Raw genomic sequence first — 15236 nt, 5'->3', positions numbered from 1 at the left:
TGAAAATAAAGAAAGAAAGAATACTAATTTTATGAGGGTTTACTATATCTAAAATATACACAACTATATGATGTGAACAATTGCAACGAACATCCGTGTATATGCAGGCAATCGCAAAATCGCCGGGAAGTTAAGTTAGTTGCCTGTCCTTAACGGTATGTTGAGAGAAAATATATATCTTTTTATCTTTAATTAATTAATTTTTTTAATATTATCAGAGATTATTTATGAATTATTGAGATATTGGTGAGAATTAAATATTTAAGAGTGTTGGAGTTTGAGTGAGAAAAGCTAGTCCAGGATAAAGGGAGTTTGAATGAGAATTAAATAGTTAAGATTGTTAGGTATATTTGGCCAAATATTTCTTTTGTGATTGTCGTTTTTAATGCATCATATGGGAGTTTTTATTTAAGATAAATTAATGTGGAATTTTTTATTTATTTTTTACAATATTAATTATTTTATCTTTAACAAATGATGTTAAAGAATGCATTTCTTTTCACACTTCCAAATTTAGGCCGTTACCACTGTCACTTTTTTTTTTTTTTTGGGTACATACGATTGAGTTTGCTTCAAATTTCTCTTCTTCTTTTTTTTTTTTTTTTTTTTTGGTGTTCTTTTTTCATTTTCTTTTCTTTTGGTAGCCATTGTAAGTTCCATATGACGGAGAAAAAATGCGTTTCACAAATAGGCTCTTTTTAACATGACATTTTATATAAAAACTCTTAGCTCGACTATTTGGTGAATAAATCATCGACTAGCGGTTGTCATTTTCTAATTAATTCTTAGTATGTTGGACTTGAAGTGTTTTTTATATCATAAAATGTCATGTTAGAATATATCTATTTGTGAAAAGCTATAAACTAAATAAAAAAAATTCATGACATGAAAATTAGAGAAGGAAGAGAGAGTATTATCTCATACATGATTGAAATAAGTTGTTTTTTGTGAGCTTCACAAGCCTCTATTCTTCCTCACCCTCATCTGTGACAAATTTACCAGTCCCAGGATTCAAAGCAGCAATGAAGAAGAAGACAACATTGAGCAACACAAGCGGTTCAATTTCATTAATGGGGACCCCAGTCTCAATGTTTAACTGTGCTAGAGCTCCCTTCCCTGTGATGATTTCTCCTATTAGAGAGAATGCAAATCCCAATTGTGCCAATCTTCCTACAAATAGCTCATTTGCCTTTGTGAATCCAAATAGAGGACCTATATATATAAGACAACAAAAATTCATTAGTAAGATGTTCTCTTGTCAAAAATGTTATGTTGACAAAATGTCAATATGAGTCATTGATTAGAGTTTTGTATGAACTTGTGTTCGAACTTGACATTTTGACAACATATATAACACGTCACAAAGGCCATTACTCTAGTTTGAACATTAATGTAGAGTTGCAAAGTGGTTACCTCCTTCCTTGAGACCTAAGGCTGATCTAAATCCTTTGCCTGGAGGGATGACTGCCCTTTCAATTCCAGCGGGCGGGTCATCAACGAAGCTACCACGGTCACCTAGGGCTCCAATGGCTCCAAGCAGGGTAAAAAGGATGAAGAAGAGAAGGAGAGGTTCGGCTTCATAGATCGGAACTCCAGTTTCCAGATTCAGTTGTGCAAGAATTCCTTTCCCTGTAATTGCTTCTCCCAACAATGATGCCTGCAATGTTTGCAAATAAAGGCTCATAACAAAAGATGAAAAAAAGAAGGTAACATTTCAAGCTTCTTCTAATTCTTATCACACATGACTAGCCCATTATTTTGTATGTGTATGTTATTTAAAAAGCTTATGTATGATGTGAAATCACTTTTAGTTTTTTTTTGGACCTTATCTTAAGCTTTCGGCCATTCATGCCAATTATGCCCCTGCCAGGCAAATTGTTGTGAATATGTTTCACTCAAAGAACGTTGAACAATTTATTTTTTTTTTCTTTTTTCATTCAATGAATTTTAGGTTGTCCCGACTCCCGTGTATATATGTACTACTCTTTTTTTTCATAATAATGTAATTAGTGTTTTATGTGTATGTGATAAATTCTGAGCAGAAATATGCAATTTTTGAAAGTAAATTTATTTAAGTACAGCCCACAATCCACATTCCAAAAACAACATTTAGGTATTTTTAGAGCCCACAGCTCACCCAATTTTGAAATTTTAACTCATTTAAAATTAAAGATTGAACAAGACATCTCAAACCAGTGAGTCGGAGATTTTGAACCTAAACCGGCCTTCAAAAAAAATTGTGCAGAAGTTGTCTCAACTTTATATTAGCAATAAAATTATGAAAAAATAGAAAATTATTTATAAATGACAAAGAAGACTAGAAACAGAACAAAGACAGCAAGAAGAAGAAGATTGTCTCACAGCAAAGCCAATCATGGCAACCCGACCCACAAAGAGCTCATTCTGCTTTGTGAAACCAATGCCTCCAGAGGTTCCAAAGATACCATCTTCAACCTTCGGCTTCGGCGCTGGTGCCTGCTCAATTTAGTAAAAACAAAAAACGAAACCAAATCAAACAAATGTAGATAAGTTATGTCTTGGTTACAAACAAAAACAAAGCACTATGAGAAATATTTATAATAATAAAAAATGAAAACCTTCTTGACAGGGGCTTTGGTTTTTGACTTGAAGAGCGCGACGATGGTAGGAATGGCAGGAGATGATGAGGAGGCAAAGGAAGAGGATGAAGGAAGTGGTCTGAACACAAGTTGAGAGAAAGACTTGGGCCTAAGTCTTTGCACTTGTAATTGAAGTAAAGGGTCTGAGGACTTCAAATCCACCACATGGCTTGAAGACACACTGCTAGACATGAGCAACATTGTTTGAGCCATGGCTTTGGGTTTTTTTTCTTTTTTTTTTTCTTGGGTTTAAATTGATTTTGTTGAGAAGCTTATCTTTGTTGCTCACAGTCCTTTTTTAAGGAGGGGGAGTGGTGGAGGTGTGTGTGAGAGAGCTTGTAGTTCTAACATTCAATCATAAGAGATGTGGATATGGTGTGTGAGTAATTTGATGGGCAATTAGAGTGCCCACGTCTGTGTACTTTGTGATGCTGATAATGTTGGAGCCTACCTCTGTATGGCTTCAACAAATTGCATAATAGCACTCAAATTGACACATGTAACCTTTCAACGGGTTCAATTGAGAGGCTTCAAAACCTTCAACGACGCAGCATAACAACAGAATATTCAATGCAACTGTTGCAAGTGTAGGCCTGTTACAACCTTTGTTTTAAGTTATCACAATTCGACACTTATACATAAATAACTTAAAACAAACCAAAAGAAAAGTTATGTCCTAGATTAAACTAGTGTAGAGTTTTTATGGCTCTCCAACATGACTTAAACGTTGTGTAATAAAATATAGTCTATTTTAGTCAGGACAAGACATGGTAGTCCGTTGTAAGTTTCATGTGACTCGAACATAAATTACAACAACATAAATTTTTTATTTTCCCAATAAATTTTACAGTGAAATGCTAGAGTTGGAGGAAGGGGGCACGGCCGACTAGAATTGAGGTCAGCTTAGGGGAGATGATTTGATTAAACCTAAACAAGCTTAATTAAGCGGGTTGTCTCCTTTATGCATGAAATGAATCTACAACCAAGATGCATATGGGGATATTTACAAAAACATACATGCCATCACTTGGAACTTTGTGTAGGGTCACATTCAAACCTCACGTATGAGTAAGTCCACACAAGTGTTGGAGATGTAAACCACAAACGCACACTCTCACTAGAATGCCTGCAAAAAGACAAGTTGGGTACAAAAAGTATCTAAAGCAGACAGATCTTGTTTGAACACATCGATGAACAAGCATCCTTGATATTTCAGGGTTTTTGTTGGCACAATATAAACCGCAGTAATCTTTGCGCAATTTTTATTTTTTCTCAAAGAAAAAAAAAAGACATGTATGTACAAAATCAATAGAAGAGCATCTACCCAAAATTACGCAAGCCCAGTTGAGCACCTTTTTTTTTTTTTTTTTTCTGGGAAAGTTTTGCATTTGGGCTATCATTTTGTATGGTTGTTCATTTGGGCCTGGTAATGAAAAAAAATTTCTTTTTTTTTTTTTCTTTTTTTGTTGATTATATCGGAATGAATCAAATATAGACTTATATTAATTCTACTAACCCACCTTAATTTTCTTTTAAAGCTTAGATCTTCTCATTTCCTAATTCACTTCACTTCTATTCAATTAACTCCAACAATAGCATACGTGCAAGCCTTTAAAGACCTTCTTTAACACCTGGAAAAAAGAAAAAAAAAGACCACCTTTAACATAACCATTAAACCCACTAACTTACTTTAATACTTGCTCATAAATAAATAAAACTCTTCATTCACCCCAAAATGCATTTACTTATTTAATACGAGAATGGTAAAATACTATAATAAAAAAACCCTAATAACTCATGGAAACTTGTGAAAATTTCTTGAGTATGTAATAATTATGCAGATTTGGTTTAGATCTAGAATTCAACATACACCCGGTGACTTAGGCATCTTCAACAGCATATTCAATAATTTTGAAAAACTAAAATAGGTGAGCAACATCATCAAAACTCTCTCCAACAAACTTGTCAAACTCAGTACAAAAAATGCAACTATTTATCTATCTTCAAAACTAACAATTTGACTTTGACTCTTCAAAACATTTAATTTTACTTTAGAAGAACAAAACCTACATCGAAAATTCTATCACACCTACACTTTTTTTTTCATATAATAAATATATAGACTTTCTTTACATGTTTTCATATTTTTTTTCTATATAACAGTGCATTAATTAAATTAAAGAGTTTGTTGAGACACAAATTATTAAAATATCAAACAAATCTTTTCAAATTTCCACATACGTCAACAAACTTTAATATGAAGATTTTAGTTTGCTACTACACTTGGAGATGCTCTAATTAATTTGCTCAATTTATAGGTTCAATATAGAAATGGGGCTGCTGTCTGCATTAACACATGAAGACCAACATAACATTGAGTTGAGAGTGAGCGCTAATTACTTGGGTCTTATATTTGGTGCCCTAATTACGCTTGGGTCTTCTTTAACATAACCATTAAACCAATCCATTTACTTTTAATTTAAATATATAAAGCAAAAGGCAGAGAATGGTAAAACATTCAAAAAATCAAAAAATATATACCCTTGATTAACCAAGTGCTAAAGGACTACAAATTAATATAATAGGGGTAAAATGGTAAAATAATAAGTTGACTGACAGTCAATACCAAAAAGGCTTGGCATAGTAATAAACACAAATAAACCGGTCTTTTATGAAAGAGCTAGAATTTTTGTGTAGAGTTTGTTGTTTAAAAGTTGTGTGCCTTTGGCCATGAAGCATGTCTTCCTCTTATATAAGTGTAAGCCTATATAAAAGAAGTAATCTCTTGATTAGATCATGGTCAGAATCGGATCACAATCAATTAAAACCAAATATCTAATTGATTGTCTTCACCGCCAAACCGAGAATATCCACTTGATTTAGGTAATTATCAATTAAATAATAATTTCTTAATATTAGTCATTTGACTGGCTCAGATATTCAATAATACTAAAGCCGAAGCTATGACTTGGCCCAATATGACTCTAATATTAATTATGCAAAAATGAGGCACACAGTTTCTCCTAACATGACCCACAAAGGAGTCTTTCAAAATTAATGGAGGATTGGGCCATAAATCTTAAGGTCATAAATCTGTTAACATAATTTTTAATTGAGTTTTGTCTAATATTAAGGTCATAAATCTGTCACTTAAATGAAGTCTTTCAAAATCCTAACATGACCCACAAAGGAAATTGACAGAACTCAATTAAAAATTGAGCTATATTAAAAAAAAACACACACACAAAAAGAGAAGAAAAAAGTCGATACAATGATAAGGACACTGCTTTCCTCCTTTTTTAGAATGAGGCATTCTTATTTCCTACGAATTACAGTGTTACACATATTCAAAACTAATTTACCAAAAACACTCCGAAAGAAATCTCTACACACATGCCACATTATAATTAGCATGAAAGTAGGAGTTCATGTTCCACGAAAGGAGTATTTTCCCAATGATAATGGAGATTGGGCCATGCTTTACCTTTGTTAACGGACGAATTTGTACATAATGGATTAAGGCATTATCACACACATAACACAAGTGTTTGAGTGATTCACCCATTATGGGGCTACTTCCAATCTAGTCTATAGCTATGTATTTGTATTTGAATGTGAAGATTACATTAATATGAGAGAGATATAGGGAGAGATGCTTGAGAGCTCTAATAGAAGAGAAATAGAGAGCTCTAGGGAGCCAATTATGAATAATGTATGGGTCCCCTTGATTTAAGGCTTTTGCATGGCGATATGGAGAAAGCATGTGAGAGCTATGGCTCCCTACTTGATTGGTGGCATGTGATATATGACTAACATGGGTATGCCTTGATTGGTGGGATTTGCTTAATAAATGGGGAGGTGAAGTCAATGGTGTCAACAACCTTGGAGCTTTTTGTACCTCCTTGGGATGAACCTCAGGTCTTCATCTCCTCCTCAGCTTTGCGGTGGGAAGGGAGGGTCAAAAAAGTAGACCATCCTTCGCTCCCATATAATATAGCCAACTTAATTTGCGTGTAGACTAATTTGCGTGGACTCTGGTGAAGACCAGCCTTTCCTTCTGATACTGTTGGAATTTGGTTGGCCATTGTTGGCTTTTAACATCATCATCACTCGTTTTCGACCTCAAATTTATTGCTCATGGCTAATTATTCTAACTCTAACTCAAATAATAAGTAGAAAAATTAAAGTAGCAGCAAAAATTAGCAACTCTGAAACTGGAAGGAAAGCAAAGTAGCTAGCCAACATGGCCGCCTCCTCAAAGCAACAAAGCACTTCCAAAATGTCAAGTTTAGTGTTGATGTTTGTTTATCTTTTGTTCATCTCCCTTCCTCACCCATCAATGGCCCTATCCTCCTGCAACGGTGCATGCGCAACCCACGACGACTGTGCTGGTCAGCTCATATGCATCAACCGTAAGTGCAACGACTACCCTGATCTCAACGATTTCAGCCAAGGCGGGGACGGCAGAGGTGCAGCCAAGTGTGACGAGCAATACCATCTAAACATTCATGAGCGGGCCGTGGCACTTTCCATGGATAGGATTAACTGCAGCGAAGCTATTAACTGCGGTGGCATCGGAGGCATCTCGTACCCCTTTTGGGGAGTAAACCGAGCTAATTACTGTGGTCTGCCCGGGTTCGAGGTCCAATGCCACAACAATGTCCCCGTGATCAACATGTCGAATATCAACTATAGAATTCTTAAAACCAACTCCAGTAGGGTTCCTCCGTCTGTTACAGTTGCTAGGCAGGACTATTGGAAAACTATTTGTCCTCCTACTTTTGTTAATACCAGCATCAACTTCTCTCTGTTTAATTACACTTCCTCTGGGGTTACAAACCTGACCTTTTACTACGGGTGCAATACAAGTACAAGTAACACTACTTCTACTTCCCAAGTTTGCAGCAGTGGAAACAAAATTTCATATGTGACACCACTCTTTCTGTCTAATTATAATTCCTCTGCGTTAACAAAGGGGTCCGTTTCCCAGTGCAATAGCACAACAACTAGTTCCCAAATTTGCATTAGAGCCAGCGCTAATATGACTGTTTCGTCTGTCACACCAAGTCCCCCAGCTGATACAGTTGCTCCCGTCGCCTGTAAAAATCAGGTCATTGTTCCGGTTTCTAGAACAGCTGCTGTGGCTCTAAAGGCCAACCGAACAGCTATCCAAGACGCAGTAGATGGGGGCTTTGAATTGGAATTGAAAGTCGGTACTGATATATGCAACACTTGCGTGGAATCAGGAGGGATGTGCGGCACTACTTCTGGTAGCTTCAATTGCTTTTGCAAGGATCGGGCCTATGCAACCAGATGTAATACAACACCTATTTCAAATCAACCACCCAGACCAAAAGGTAGTATGTCTGTCCTTTGTCATTTTTCTTATAAATTACAGACTATTAGGAAGAAGATGTTATAAGTCTTTTATGTCATTTGTTAGAATTTAGGAGTTGTGTGAGTGATGCTCTGTCTGATACCATTGTTGGAAGACTACGGAGCCATGTTAAAGTAGGAAGAGTTCATGGTAATTAGAGCCAATTATCTGCAGAAACAGAAAATAGAAACTGCTGAACTTCACAGATATACAAGGTTAAACCCTTATGAGTGTTCATGGTCATTTTGATCCTACGGTACATGCATCAAATTGGAAGTCTTGATGGTGCCAGTCAACATTTTATGGACTTCAACACCCTGCAGTAATATATGCTCCAAGCAGCCTAAGAATACACCTACCTTTGTTGACTTTGATAATTCAATGAAACATCACAAAATACTTAGAGTTTGTAGTCTTGGCGTCATAACTGGATATTGAAGAAGAATATGAAATACCATCCGAAGAAATCTTATGATTTAACCTTTTTTCTGTGCAGGTTCAAAGGCTAAATATGTAATAGGTGCGTATATATGACAAATATATATCAAGTACCACAAGTTTCAATCTTTGCTTTCTTTCACATATCAATCAAATGCATAACTTGAAGAATTGTTCAATATAGGCATTTCGGCTGGTGTTTCGGGGATCCTCACAATCATTGCTTGTATTGTATGCATATCAAGGAAAAGAATATTGGGTTTCTTCAAGAAAGATATAATGGATGAGTTTGATGTTGAGGAATTTATAAGGAACTATGAATGCCTTGCTCCAAAACGGTATAGTTATGCAAATGTCAAGAAAATGACAGACAATTTCAAAGATAAAATAGGTAAAGGTGGATTTGGAACTGTGTACAAAGGCAGGCTGCCGGATGGCCTTGTCGTGGCGGTGAAAGTCCTAAGCGAGACCAAGGGTAATGCAGAAGACTTTATTAATGAAGTTGCTAGCATTGGTAGAACCTCCCATGTCAACATTGTCACTCTTTCTGGATTCTGTTATGAGAGGAGGGACAAAAGAGCTTTGATATATGAATTCATGCATAATGGATCTCTAGATAATTTCATACATAAACAGGGATCTGAAACAGCAAATTGTCGCTTAGAATGGAAAACACTATCTGAAATTGCTGTTGGCATTGCTCGAGGACTAGAATACTTACACCGTGGATGTAACACGAGAATTCTGCATCTTGACATCAAGCCACAGAATATTCTTTTGGACAAAAATTTTTGCCCAAAAATCGCTGATTTCGGCCTTGCCAAACTATGCAAAACGAAGGAGAGTATTGTATCCATGATGGGGACAAGAGGAACTGCAGGATACATTGCACCAGAAGTATTTAGCCGGAACTTTGGAGGCGTGTCTCACAAATCTGATGTTTACAGCTACGGCATGTTGGTTCTTGAAATGGTTGGAGCAAGAAAGAATTTGGATTCGGGAGTGTCTCATACCAGTGAAATGTTTCCGCATTACATTTATAAAGATCTAGAGCTAGACAATGATGAGAATGTTTTTGGGGCAATCACAGAGGAGGAAAAAGAAATAGCAAGAAAGATGGTATTAATAAGTCTCTGGTGCATTCAGACCAATCCTTCTGATCGGCCATCAATGAGCAAAGTAGTAGAGATGTTGGAAGGACCCCTTCATTCCTTGCAAATTGCACCCAAGCCTTTCTTGTTTTCTCCTACAATTCCTGCAGCGCAAGGCTCTATGACCGCATCCCAACAATCTGAAATAGAAGATATCTCTGGTAATTAGGAAATTCTAGCTGAATTGTAAGAAAATTACCTTTGTTATCTTAAATGAAACAGTTTTCACCATCGTTCCGAAAACTGGCAATGACTGCCATCCAATCCAAGTATACTATATATTCTATGGCCAAACTTGGTTTTCTTTCATGGCTCAGATCTTTTTCAAGTTTGCTTCCAACCAGTCGTTTTGTCTTTTTCTGGATGAAGTGCTCTGTTTTGCCTAGTGGCTAAAGTTTTTTTTTTTTTTTTTTTTCCGGCGAAAGTTTTGCATTTTGGGCTACCATTTTGTATGGTTGCTCATTTGAGCCTGGTAATGAAAGATTTATTTCCTTTTTATGTTGGTTAGATCGCAATGAATCAAAATATTCATCTATTTTTTAGTATAAGCGATAGTTTCTTACACACATAGAGTTATGATGTCATAGGGATTCGAACCCTGAGACCTCTGGTTTGCAAATCAAAGCTCTTTTCCATTGGGCTAGACCCCATTAACAAATATAGATTCATCTTAATTCTACTAACCCACTCTATTTTTTTATATATTTTAAGATTAGATTTCCAGTAATTTCTTAATTCACGTCACTTCTTTTCAATTAACTTCAGTTGTTCCTTTTTGATCGACCTTTTTGGGACTATGTATCCGCGTGGTTTCTGTTTGTAATTTCCCTTTTTCGCATTAAAAAATTTTAAAAAAAAAAATTCAGTTGTTTCAGGACAGGGCCTTCTTTATCATAACCATTAAACACACTAACTCATACTAATAATCTTGTTCAAATCTCCAATTTCCATAGTTAATTTTGTGAAACACGAATCTAATATCCTTGGATTTTAAGAGATCTAAAGGCTTATAAGCAAGTTTCTCCCTTTTGATTTATGTAAGTTCATTTCATGTTAAAAGTTTGGAATTTTGAATTACATGACGATTTCCAATCAAATTTGCGAGCTCTTTTCGTATTAAAAAAAAAACAAAAACAAAATACATATATCAGTGACAGATTTACTCTTTCGAAGATGCAATTGTGTTCTATGGGTTACGTTGTACGAAAGAAGAGATAGAAGAGAAGGTTTCGCTTCTCCTTCAAAGAGTGGGAAAGAGAAAAATAGTTTCCTGTTAGGATTTGGAATTGGCGGATTTTAGTCGGTTTGCAGCATATAAATAATTGAGTATATATAGCTGCTATGGTAATTCTAGATTGCAATTAGCTACTGGTTCCTGTGCCTCTTAATCTGCAGTTTATTTTTATTTGATTACCCTGTAATATTTAAGAAGAGAGCAAATTAATAAGAAGGGTATGTTCCATGCCGAAACGAAAGGCTAAGCGTTCCAAATGGACATATGGGAAACGCATAAAACTTCCAATCAATTTGGGTGACAAGGGAGAGACTTATTCGGAGGTAGATCGGATTAGTCAGCTGCCTGACGCCATTCTGATTAGTATTCTTTCCCTACTGAGCATTAGGGAGGCAGCAAGAACTTGTTTCCTCTCTAAGAGATGGATCTATGTGTGGAAACAGGTTACATGTCTCAACTTCTACGACATAGATGCATTATATAAACCGTCGAAGAAAAGAGGACAAACAACACCCAGTTACAATTGGGTGAACCAAGTCCTGCAATTGCACCAGTGTCCATCCTTAGATGCATTCAGAATTTGTTCTTCCTCGACCTATATCGGGCCTAGTAGTTCTGAAATTGACAATTGGATCGAGTTCGGAATGCAGAAGAGAGTTCAAAGGCTTGAGATAGATTTGGAAGCAGGTAGACTTTCTCCTTTTTCTTATGCCAGTTATATCTTTCCAGATAAGCCATTTAGAAGCCCTTTCGGCGTTTCCTGCATCCAGTCCCTTAAACACCTCTCCTTGTCATTTGTAAACATAACCGGTGAACTTGTTGAGCACTTTCTATCCAATTGTGAACTCCTTGAGCATCTTTGCGTTTCTTGCTCGGATCAATTAGTAACTTTGAAAGTTGCCGGTTCGTCACTCCGGTTGAAGTTCCTACAAATAAGTGACTGTATGTATTTAGAAAAAATTGAGATTTGTGCTCCTAATCTCGTGTCATTTATTTATCACGGAATGCTGGGTTTTTATGACAGTATTCGTTTGAGGCATGCACCCTTGCTTGTAAATGTATCACTTGCAGAAAGTACTAGGTCTATAGTTCCAACTTTTCTTTCGGTTAAAAGTTGTCTTCCTCAGCTGGTGACTCTCAATCTCAACTTGCACATGAATCTGAATATGGTCAGTATATGAAATAATTCAGTATTTATTATTATTATTATATATATATAGACTTTATTTTCAAAATTTGCTTTTCATCTGTCAGAGTGCAATGGTGAGGCACCCAGAATTTCCAGAATTAACTTGTCTCAAGGACTTAACATTGAATGTTGTCGCAAGTGATCGGCAAAGCCTCCTTAATTTGACTAAATTGATAGAGCGGTCTCCTTTCTTGCATAGATTTACATTGGAGGTAAATTTATTTTCAGCATGTCTTACAATTTAAAGTTGGGAAGTTTATTTAATGGTTTCAGAAAGGTTATTGTTGATTCATGTTTATGCACACGAACTTCTAAAAGTTGTTTCTGTGGCTTTTGAAAAACTTGTATATGTGGAATTAACTTGTCTAAGGTAGATTGATAAGCTATTGTTTTTGTCCTTTTGCAGCTAAGATGGGAACGAGTGCCATGTCTGAGGAATTTGCAGAAGGTTAATAGATGTCCTCATCAGTGCCTTAAGGTGGTGAAATTTTCTGGGTTCGTTGGGTCTAGTATCGACACTGAGCTTGCCATGTACTTCACTGAGAATGCCGTTGCGCTTGAAACGTTTCTCGTCGATCTCAGAAAGGTTGTCGTTGAAGAATCCACTCTGTTGTCTGAATTTGTTACAACCCAGAAACAATTGAGGGCAGCAAGAAAGCGTGCTTTGCAGATGGGTAAAAAACTACCTCCAGGAACTGAGTTAATTGTTTTGTAATTTCACTTGTTTAATCCTCTTTGCTACAGACGTGATACACTTTTTGCAGCATGTAATTTGCTACTATTTATTTCTGACATTTTCCGAAATTGAAATAATGTTTGTGTGGTGAACAAGGAAGACAGTTTTGGTACTTGATTGATTTCTTCCAATATGTAGATTCTTGAATGAGTTGGAGACAAAATTAAAAAGGACATGTGATTTGCACGGTCTTGTTTTCCTTTTTCCATATGTATTTTGAAACCTTGACACTTACGTACGTATTTTGCAGAATACAATAATATATTCTGTATGCAAAAAAATTAATAATGCTAATGACAAAATGAAAAATAAATAACTACAATAAGATTTGGCAAGCGAGTCAAATTCGGTCTCAGAGAGAGAGAGAGAGAGAGAGAGAGAGAGAGAGAGAGAGAGAGAGAGAGAGGTGAACATGATTGACTATAAATGTAGCAAAACGCAAGTATCCTTAGCTACAATAATAGTTGTCAAACGTAGCCATGAAGGTATATGCATTACTTTTTCCTAATTATGCCTTGTAATGATAATGAGGTTAAGATTTAAGAGGATGCTGCTGTTTGGAATGCACTAGTGCTCCTCGATTTAGACCTGTTCTTCCTGGTTTCCAGAGATACGAGAAGTGGCACATATATCGAAATATGATCTCGCAAAGCAAGCTGACAGCTTGATCAGACCCCTAAATCCCCCAAGGCGGAAACTGCATATTCATCACTTATCCAAACCAGTGCACCTTGTTTGTGCTTCCGTTGTCTTCTTGTAGTGTATGGTGGAGACTGTTACTTGAATTTCCCTTTTATTTCCTTTTCTAGGCTAGCAACGGAGGAAGGCAAGTTCAGGCAATATTTAGCTTGCAGCCTTCTCTCTCAATCTCCGCAATTTACCACATCAGCCTAACTGTTGTGCTATAGGAAAGACAAGCAGAAGCCAAACGAAACTAGACCTCGACCTGAATCATCTATGCAGAAGATTAATTCAAAGCCCTTGGTGCTTGCTTGTATTGTATACCATTTTTGTTTTTTTATTGAATTATGTTCCCAGATTCTGAGATCTTTTTCTTGGCCTCCTCTGTCAATAGTACTTTAACAAGTTGAATATAGTAATATTAAGAAGTGTAGGTACACACACAATGCCGACGCTCTGGCTCTACAGAAATTTCCATTAACAAAATGAAAAGAAAAAACAAAACAAAACATTCACTCTCTACAGAGATGATCATTCCAGAATTCATTGGCTGCACCATATGCTTTCGATCGTCAACCAACTATGGCTGCATACTTTGCATTGACTAGATCAAGAGACAAATTACGAAGGTTTAACAACTTGTGACTAAGGGGTAGTGCTAGTACAATTATAAATGTAGCTTGCAACAAATGATCCATTGATGCCTCATATGACAAGGTAACGTAAAAACAAACTAGACAACTACAAGATGCACCCTAGATCACTAATCCAACATACTCAAGGTACAGTAAGTATGGACCAGTCTTCTAATTAAAAGTACAGAACTGAGTAAGTTTAATCAATTATGCAATGAGAGTCTCCAAACAAAAATCCCTGCACACTCAGCGACTCCACTATGCCGTTCCTGACATTAATTAAATCATGATAAGACAAATGAGCAGCCTAGCATATTTATGCTGCAAGGAAACAATTTACAAGTGCTTATGCATGCCACACGCGCATCTGGAAGGCAACAAAGAGGGTATGTGACAATTTAGTAACTTGCAACAAAAATATGGAATGGGATGCTGCATAGCACATACAAATGTGTTTTGATCAAGGAACAAGATGCAACAAGTCAGCTGATACTAGGTGCTGCAAATTTCTACCCAAGAGAAGTAGTGGATGATTCAAGACATGAATCCGAAGATTTGTTCTGCATCTACTACAGCTACTCAGGATGCAACAACAATCTCGCCTCGAAGTGCAAGTATCACTTTGTAATTCCAGCCGATTACGAGTCCGGGAAGCAATTGGACTATCTTTTTGACAAGAATAATTACTTTTTTAAAGATTGGACACACCTCTTACATGGGTTGCTCCACAACAACGGGATCGGCCACCTCATATGTATCAATGGGATTAATGAGGGTTCTGCTTTCATCACTGATCGAGACATCATGCATCTATAGGATTTATTTTGCCTTTATTTTCAGGCGAGGTAATTATCATTTTTATATTAGTTGTTTCATATTTTTGTTATATATAAAACATATTAATTGAATCTGACTTTGTGATTTATAGGAAAATAACTGTCTGTGATGAAGCATGTAAAGCATTTAGGCATATCACATTGATAGACGGTCTCCGTGAGACGTGCGAGGGGCCCATGGAGACTAGGTTGTTGTTTATTGTGGCTTTTGGTAGTACCTAGTTTGGGAGGTAGGGGATACACGTTTCCACGTGAAAGCTATGAGGTGTCAAGAGATACCTACCCGACCGCCATTGAGTTCCTTGAGTCTCTTTTCGTGGACCGAGGTTGAAGAAATTGTA

The 15236-nt window shown here is 36.4% G+C and overlaps 3 protein-coding genes and 1 long non-coding RNA gene across 4 annotated transcripts in view; 2 read left to right on the top strand and 2 right to left on the bottom strand.

Annotated features, from left to right (window-relative positions):
- On the bottom strand, positions 850-2955 carry LOC18791464 (photosystem II 22 kDa protein, chloroplastic). The gene is made up of 4 exons (XM_020570936.1): positions 2598-2955; positions 2362-2475; positions 1414-1657; positions 850-1212 (listed from the first exon to the last, which is right to left on the bottom strand). Exons 1-4 carry the CDS (start codon positions 2829-2831, stop codon positions 965-967), a joined length of 840 nt encoding a protein of 279 aa, XP_020426525.1. The 5' UTR covers positions 2832-2955; the 3' UTR covers positions 850-964.
- On the top strand, positions 6918-9848 carry LOC18788376 (LEAF RUST 10 DISEASE-RESISTANCE LOCUS RECEPTOR-LIKE PROTEIN KINASE-like 2.5). The gene is made up of 3 exons (XM_020554764.1): positions 6918-7975; positions 8492-8515; positions 8618-9848. The coding sequence occupies exons 1-3, from the start codon at positions 6958-6960 to the stop codon at positions 9751-9753; spliced, it is 2178 nt and encodes a 725-aa protein (XP_020410353.1). The 5' UTR covers positions 6918-6957; the 3' UTR covers positions 9754-9848.
- LOC18791430 (FBD-associated F-box protein At5g38590) lies at positions 11046-12935 on the top strand. The gene is made up of 3 exons (XM_020558029.1): positions 11046-11987; positions 12073-12219; positions 12414-12935. Exons 1-3 carry the CDS (start codon positions 11046-11048, stop codon positions 12720-12722), a joined length of 1398 nt encoding a protein of 465 aa, XP_020413618.1. The 3' UTR covers positions 12723-12935.
- Positions 13137-15236, bottom strand: part of LOC109946687 — a 4130-nt gene continuing 2030 nt past the window's right edge. The window contains exon 2 of the long non-coding RNA XR_002269775.1: positions 13137-14328. This is a non-coding gene — a long non-coding RNA (uncharacterized LOC109946687). The remainder of the gene's footprint in view (positions 14329-15236) is intronic.

Source organism: Prunus persica, chromosome G1, assembly GCF_000346465.2.
Source record: "Prunus persica cultivar Lovell chromosome G1, Prunus_persica_NCBIv2, whole genome shotgun sequence".
NCBI lineage: Eukaryota > Viridiplantae > Streptophyta > Magnoliopsida > Rosales > Rosaceae > Prunus > Prunus persica.
This window is presented reverse-complemented; position numbering and strand designations above follow the sequence as displayed.